The sequence below is a fragment of the Phalacrocorax carbo genome, chromosome 1, assembly GCF_963921805.1.
Source record: "Phalacrocorax carbo chromosome 1, bPhaCar2.1, whole genome shotgun sequence".
In the NCBI taxonomy this organism is placed as follows: domain Eukaryota; kingdom Metazoa; phylum Chordata; class Aves; order Suliformes; family Phalacrocoracidae; genus Phalacrocorax; species Phalacrocorax carbo.
This window is the reverse complement of record NC_087513.1, coordinates 214,093,640-214,101,083: the sequence shown is the minus strand read 5'-3', so window position 1 is coordinate 214,101,083 and position 7,444 is coordinate 214,093,640. Positions and strand designations below refer to the sequence as shown.

Genomic DNA, 7,444 nt, shown 5'->3' with positions numbered 1-7,444 from the left:
TCAGGCAGGGGAAAGCACCACACTGACAACAGCTTCACAGGGATCCTTTTATTACAAAAATTGGGGAAAACACCCTTGGAGTCCAGGTACCAGCTGGAAAAGGGCTTGGCAGTCACAGGGGAGCGTCGGACGTCGGGGCCACCATGCAACGCCGCACATTCGTGCTGCTCTTTGAAAATAAAGAGGAGGGCACGGGGTGTGTGGCTCTTCTGACGGACCTCCCAGTGTGACCAGGTGCTTCTTCCTATGAGGATAAGGCAGCATCTGGTTCTCCAGTGGTCCCAACCATGGCCAGCGTGCGGTGCGAGCGCTGGGAGGTCCCATGCCGCAGTGCCGGGTGGGCGATCAGTGCTGGGGAAGAGCCCACGATGATCAGCGATGGGGACGTCTTCGTGCCACCAGCATCCATCCTGCAACGGCAGCTGTCCTTAACCCTGAAGGCCTCCCAGGGGGAGACCTAGCCCACCACTCCCGGCTCCATACACCCTGAACCCCTGGGGACTCTGCAGCGAGGGATGCGATGAGTCCCCCCTCCAGCATGGAGATGGAAAGCTGCCAGCATGTGAGGGGACAGCCCCCATTTGAAGGCACTTGCCGGTAGGTCCTCACCCGTGCAGTGTGCAGGACCACTTGGGGACATCACCCACCCCTTGTCCTGGTGGCCCTGGGCTCTGCGTCTCCCCAGCTCTTACCTGGCGCGCGGGGCAGGGTCACCAGCTGGGCTGTCCCTCGCTGGGGGTGATCTGCTCCAGGATCTGGCTGTACCTCCGGGTGAGGGCGTTGGTGTCCCTGGTGAGGTGGGTGAGGACCTGCTGCAAGCCAGCCAGGTGGTGGGACAGGCGCTCCTCCAGCTGGGCATCCATGGCACCGTGGTGGTCCGAGCACGTCTCCGTGTCAGCATGGGCGCTGGTCGGGCTCTGGTCAGTGACACAGGCCAGGCCTTTCTCCACCATGGGCTTGATGGCCTTGAGGAGCTGGTAGCGCTCGTAGAGGTCTGTGCGGCTGCCCGTGGCCGGGGCTGCCCCGTCCTGCTCTGGGAAGACCCCTCGGAGCAGGCTGGGGAACATCACCTCCTGCTCCATCTTCTGGGTGGCCGAGAAGTACTGCTCCATGGCCCTGCTCCCACGGCTCCGGCAGCGCTGCTCTGGGCCCTTCCTGGGGTGCGCCTGCTCCCCGTCCCCACCGAGGGCTTTTTATGCTGGGCCAGGGCACGACCCTCCTCTGCTGTCCTCTCCTGCCAGGCTCAGGCTGGGCTGGACGGCCACGGGGCCGGGCTTGGCTCCAGCCCAGCTGGGGCTCGGCCCCGCTTTGTGCAATCTGTCCTGGCCCAGCCTCCCCGTGGCCTTTGCCTGAGCTGGCCGGGGGTCCCACAGCATCCCTCACACTGGGAGAAGGGCAGCAAGGAGGGGTGGTGTCCAGGGTCACTTCCATTTCATGCCATCCAGTCCCCACCACCTCCACAGCTCCCAAGGCCCTGGGAAGAGCGAGTCCGGCACCTGCCCCCCGTGTAGGCAGGCTGCAGGCAGCACCATGGGAGAGCTGCCTTGATGTAGGCAGTTTTGAGGAGTGAGGAATGAGGCCAAATGATGGGATTTTCTGGTGAAGGAAAGTCCTCCAAGAGCCCTGCCCCAGCTACCCCCTTCTTCAGGGCTGGCCTGAGGGTCCCACACAGCCCACCCTTGGCAAGGGGCCTTGGTACCAACCCCTGCTCAAAGAAGAAGGTGATGATGAACAGGTGATACTTGTCTGAGGGGTGTTTGCCCAAAACTGGTTATGTTAAGGACGAAGATGACCATCAGCTGCATTAAATGGTGACCAGGGAATTACAAAAGAGATTTTGAAATGAGGAAGGGGTCGGGCTGAAAGGAAGCATGAAAGCTGCCAGCCTGAGGGAAAGACCTTGGAGGGGCGACGGCAGGAGTCAGAGCCTGTCGGGCACTGCCGAAAGCAGCGCTGCGTTAGGCCTTTCTACACACGGGGAAGATCCTCCCGAGCCTTCTCGTCTCCAGGCTGAGCAGTCCCAGCCCAAAGAGCATCTCTCTCCCCAAATGGGAGATGATCCAGGCCTCTCTTCAGCTTCGTGGCCCTTCCCTGGACTCTCTCCAGTGTGCCCAGGTCTGTCTTGCGCTGGGGAGCCCAGACTGTACCCAGCACCCGCATGTGTGCCCCCAGCTGAGCAGAGGGGAAGGATCCCCTCCCTCCAGCTCCTGCGGGGAGGCTGGTGCCCGTCTTTGCCCTGCGGACACTTTGCTGGCTCAAGGCCAACATGGGCAAGCAGGGAGCCAGAGCTGGGGGATGTGGGTGTGAATTTGTGGGGTGCTTTCCCCCGGCACCTGCGCCAGTGGGCGATAGGCAGCAGCAGGAGGGGTACGGCCGAGGCCAGAGCACCCCCGAATGCAAAGGCAGGGGTGTGCAGGCAGGGACCCTGCCCTCCGGGAGGGGCAGGGCTGCTGGCAGCCCACCCACCCTTGGGGGCGTGTGGCGTGTGCTTAGGGCTTCTTGGGACTGCTTAGAGACGGGTATTTGGCACTTCTTCTTTATTTCACACTTTGGGTGAAAACTGTGCTTAATCTCTTGTCTTCCTGGTCCGGAGCCCGTGTGCCCAGGTCACCGCTTTCTGCTTTATTAGATGCCATGAAGCAGACAGAAATGGACCTGCGATCCTGATTTGATTCAACAACGTGAATGGAGAAGTTTGTCTCGCCGTGGTGGCCGGCAGCGGTGCCGGTGCCCTGGGAGCCTTTCCAGGCCGGCATGGAGCCAGCACCCCCCTGCCACGCCGGAGAGGAGAGGGCCTGATGTGCCCCGTCTGCCCTCCTCCTGGCAGGGGCCGGCGCTGGGTTTCCAAGGATAAAGGCCTTTTCTGTGACCATCTCGTGGCTCTTATCAGCCATGCCCAAAGCCGGTGGCCAGCAGCAGGACATGATGCATCCCCGGGGTTGGTGTGATGCAATGCCCTGCAATGGGAGCAGGAAGGGACCTGGTGGTGCTGGGGGATTGATTGCAAGCGGCCAAATTTCATCCGCATGCCAGGCTCAGGCCTGGATGGACCGCCGCTGGTCTGGGCTTGGCTCCAGCCCAGTTGGGGCTCGGCCCCACTGTGACCCTGGCTCTGTGCAATCTGTTCTGGCCCAATCTCCCCATGGCCTTTGCCCAAGTTGGCTGATGGTCCCGTAGTATCGCCATGCTTGGAGCAGGGTGGTGAGGACAGGAGGTAACCAGGGCTACTCCTGAGTCATCCCATCCCAATTCCCCGACACAACCATTTCTGTGGAACTGGAAGAGGGGGGCCAACTCTTGCCCCCCAGTGTGGGCAGGCTGCTGGCAGCAGTGCTCCCGGGCAAACATGTCACCTCTCCTCCTGCCACTTGCTGCCGTGAACTGCAGACGTCAGCACCCCGGGGACATTGAGCAATTCCCTTCTGCAGACGTATGGAAAAATCCCACTCGGCATGTGCTGCAACGTGGGGGCTGGAGACACAGGAGCCAGCTGGTGCCCACCCACAGGGGTCCCCAGAAACATCCCCTTCCCCCAGGCTCTGCCCCAGCCTGGGCGGGGCAGGGAAGGGGACAGGGATGGGCACCTGGCACCATGATGTGAAGCTCCTGCAGCCACAGCGCGGCGCCGTCTCTGCCTGCAGGGGGGTGCGGACGGGGCCATCCCACGCTGCCCCATTCTGGGGCAGAGGGTACAGCTGGGCAATGGGCAGCGCTGCCTGTCCCCACATGTCCCTGTGGCGTGTGGCAATCATAGAAGATTGTTCTATTTGGGGAATGCTCATGGGGTCTGTCATCCCTTTTGCAACCCTTGGTGGTGGCAGCTTTCCCGCCACCCCCACATGTCCCACACAGGTACCTACACTGCTGCCTGCTCTTTCCTCCCCTGACCTGTCTCCACTTCCCCTCTTGTCCCTTCCCACAGACCACTGGCATCTCTGTGTGTCCTGCCCTGGGACCCAGCACTACACCGAGGAGTGTGGGTGCTGCTGGCCCCATGCAGGTGCCAGCCTGGACCTTGGCCACATTATGGGTCTGGGCCACTGCAGAGCTGCTGGGATGTGAGGGACATTGCAGGCATCCAGGGGCAGAGGGACAGAGGGGACACTTGGGCCCCCAGCTGCTTTGTTTAGGCTTTGGCATCATCCTCCCAAGCTGATGCAGTGCTCAGAGCACCAGGTTACAGGTTTGCGGGGGCTCTGCAGTCCCAGGTCTCTCCCCATATCCCCATCCTTGGCATATAAACCATTCCCAAACCCTCCCTGTGCCTCCAGGGACCCCATCAGCCCAAAACGGGCCACCCACATAACTCTGGGAGAGGTTGGGGTGTTGCTGCCACCGCCAGCAGCAATGGCAGGAGCAGAGGGACAGGGGCGGGAGCTGGAGCCTGTCACAGCCACCATGGGGCTGCAGCTTGGCTGGGGACAGGCTGAGCCCAAACGGGGCACCCAGCCCAGGCTGGGTCCTGGGGGAGGCCAATCAGGGACATTGGGGCTCCTGGTAGGTGCAATGAGATCCGTAGCTGCATACCCAGTGACTGGGCAAGCCTCCCCCCATTCCACCATACTCTCACAGACCCTGTCCCCAACCATGGCTATCAGGGAGGGAAAATGCCACCATACATATGCCCCCCAAGTGTCCCCGTATCATCCCTAGGACCGCCTGCTGTCACATCCCCCCATGGCACCACTGAGAGGCAGGGGGACTGAGGTGCCACAGCTCTGGGGTGTTGAGCAGAGCCCTGCCCTGGGCTGTCCCCAGCCCAGCTGCCCTGGGGAGAGGTGGTGATGCTGGGTTTGAGATGTGGCCATGGGCTCAGAACATGCCTGGGGAGGGACCTCATGTCCAGGGGAGTTGTGGCATTGAGCCCCCTCCCAGGGGCAGGCTGGGGTGACACCTGCCCATGTGTTCCCAGGGGAAGGACCTCTCCCAGCAGAGGTTGACAGCTGTCACTAGTGGCTGCAGACCAACACGTCCTCCGTGAATGTCAGGTGAAGCTCCAGCCTCAGGGTGAATGTAGCCCACTGTGCTCACCCTAGGGGGGACACTAGGACAACCATGCACCTCCAGGAAGCTCCATGGTGGCCCAGACACCCCAAGAGCATGGGGTGGCAGTACCTGACCACCTTGGTGTAGTACTGGGCCACACAGTAGGAGGCACAGAAACACTGGAGACACCCTTGATGGGACAAGAGGGGCAGAAGGGACAGCAGAGGGGGCAGAGGATGGGTGACAGCATGGGCATGTGGCTGGGAAATGTAGGGGAGTAGCGGGAAACCTGCCACCACCAAGGGTTGCAAAAGGGGAAAGCGACCTTGAGGCGTTTCCCCAAATAGTACAATCTTCTATGATTGCCACACGCCACAGGGACATGTGGGGACAGGCAGCGCTGCCCATTGCCCAGCTGTACCCTCTGCCCCAGAACGGGGCAGCGTGGGATGGCCCCGTCCGCACCCCCCTGCAGGCAGAGACGGCGCCGCGCTGTGGCTGCAGGAGCTTCACATCATGGTGCCAGGTGCCCATCCCTGTCCCCTTCCCTGCCCCCGCCAGGCTGGGGCAGAGCCTGGGGGAAGGGGATGTTTCTGGGGACCCCTGTGGGTGGGCACCAGCTGGCTCCTGTGTCTCCAGCCCCCACGTTGCAGCACATGCCGAGTGGGATTTTTCCATACGTCTGCAGAAGGGAATTGCTCAATGTCCCCGGGGTGCTGACGTCTGCAGTTCACGGCAGCAAGTGGCAGGAGGAGAGGTGACATGTTGGCCCGGGAGCACTGCTGCCAGCAGCCTGCCCACACTGGGGGGCAAGAGTTGGCCCCCCCTTTTCCAGTTCCCAAGAAGTGGCTGTGTTGGACGCTTGGGATGGGTTGTATTGGAAGAGGCTATGGTCACATCCCGTGCTCCTTGCCCCTGGTGTAGGGATGCAGTGGGACCCCCGGCCAGCTCAGGCAAAGGCCACGGGGAGGCTGGGCCAGGACAGATTGCACAAAGCGGGGCCGAGCCCCAGCTGGGCTGGAGCCAAGCCCGGCCCCATGGCCGTCCAGCCCAGCTTGAGCCTGGCAGGAGAGGACAGCAGAGGAGGGCCGTGCCCTGGCCCAGCATAAAAAGCCCTCGGTGGGGACGGGGAGCAGGCGCACCCCAGGAAGGGCCCAGAGCAGCGCTGCCGGAGCCGTGGGAGCAGGGCCATGGAGCAGTACTTCTCGGCCACCCAGAAGATGGAGCAGGAGGTGATGTTCCCCAGCCTGCTCCGAGGGGTCTTCCCAGAGCAGGACGGGGCAGCCCCGGCCACGGGCAGCCGCACAGACCTCTACGAGCGCTACCAGCTCCTCAAGGCCATCAAGCCCATGGTGGAGAAAGGCCTGGCCTGTGTCACTGACCAGAGCCCGACCAGCGCCCATGCTGACACGGAGACGTGCTCGGACCACCACGGTGCCATGGATGCCCAGCTGGAGGAGCGCCTGTCCCACCACCTGGCTGGCTTGCAGCAGGTCCTCACCCACCTCACCAGGGACACCAACGCCCTCACCCGGAGGTACAGCCAGATCCTGGAGCAGATCACCCCCAGCGAGGGACAGCCCAGCTGGTGACCCTGCCCCGCGCGCCAGGTAAGAGCTGGGGAGACGCAGAGCCCAGGGCCACCAGGACAAGGGGTGGGTGATGTCCCCAAGTGGTCCCGCACACTGCACGGGTGAGGACCTACTGGCAAGTGCCTTCAAATGGGGGCTGTCCCCTCACATGCTGGCAGCTTTCCATCTCCATGCTGGAGGGGGGACTCATCGCATCCCTCGCTGCAGAGTCCCCAGGGGTTCAGGGTGTATGGAGCCGGGAGTGGTGGGCTAGGTCTCCCCCTGGGAGGCCTTCAGGGTTAAGGACAGCTGCCGTTGCAGGATGGATGCTGGTGGCACGAAGACGTCCCCATCGCTGATCATCGTGGGCTCTTCCCCAGCACTGATCGCCCACCCGGCACTGCGGCACGGGACCTCCCAGCGCTCGCACCGCACGCTGGCCATGGTTGGGACCACTGGAGAACCAGATGCTGCCTTATCCTCATAGGAAGAAGCACCTGGTCACGCTGGGAGGTCCGTCAGAAGAGCCACACACCCCGTGCCCTCCTCTTTATTTTCAAAGAGCAGCACGAATGTGCGGCGTTGCATGGTGGCCCCGACGTCCGACGCTCCCCTGTGACTGCCAAGCCCTTTTCCAGCTGGTACCTGGACTCCAAGGGTGTTTTCCCCAATTTTTGTAATAAAAGGATCCCTGTGAAGCTGTTGTCAGTGTGGTGCTTTCCCCTGCCTGAAGCCCTCGGGGTGTGCCTCAGCGTGGGGCAGGGGGACACTGGCTCTGTCAGGAAAGGACTTTCCAGTGCCATCATGGGCAATCTGAGGGGACAAAGAATCACAAAGTCATGCAATAGTTTGGATTGGAAGGGACCTTCAGAGGCCATCTAGTCCAA

General features: G+C 62.4%; 2 protein-coding genes across 2 annotated transcripts; one reads left to right on the top strand and one right to left on the bottom strand.

The window, feature by feature from the left end:
• On the bottom strand, nt 1-1,293 carry LOC135311090 (thyroid hormone-inducible hepatic protein-like). The gene is made up of 2 exons (XM_064440266.1): nt 693-1,293; nt 1-410 (listed from the first exon to the last, which is right to left on the bottom strand). The coding sequence occupies exon 1, from the start codon at nt 1,110-1,112 to the stop codon at nt 711-713; it is 402 nt and encodes a 133-aa protein (XP_064296336.1). The 5' UTR covers nt 1,113-1,293; the 3' UTR covers nt 1-410; nt 693-710.
• A 4,788-nt stretch (nt 1,294-6,081) lies between these two features.
• Nucleotides 6,082-7,285, top strand: LOC104048766 (thyroid hormone-inducible hepatic protein). Its single transcript, XM_009509324.2, has 2 exons — nt 6,082-6,596; nt 6,879-7,285. Exon 1 carries the CDS (start codon nt 6,177-6,179, stop codon nt 6,576-6,578), a length of 402 nt encoding a protein of 133 aa, XP_009507619.1. The 5' UTR covers nt 6,082-6,176; the 3' UTR covers nt 6,579-6,596; nt 6,879-7,285.
• The last annotated feature ends 159 nt before the right edge of the window (nt 7,286-7,444 follow it).

What these genes read in the sequence shown, in the direction of transcription:
- LOC135311090 (XM_064440266.1), bottom strand. Translation starts at nt 1,112, where the DNA reads ATGGAGCAGTACTTCTCGGCCACCCAGAAGATGGAGCAGGAGGTGATG.
- LOC104048766 (XM_009509324.2), top strand. Translation starts at nt 6,177, where the DNA reads ATGGAGCAGTACTTCTCGGCCACCCAGAAGATGGAGCAGGAGGTGATG.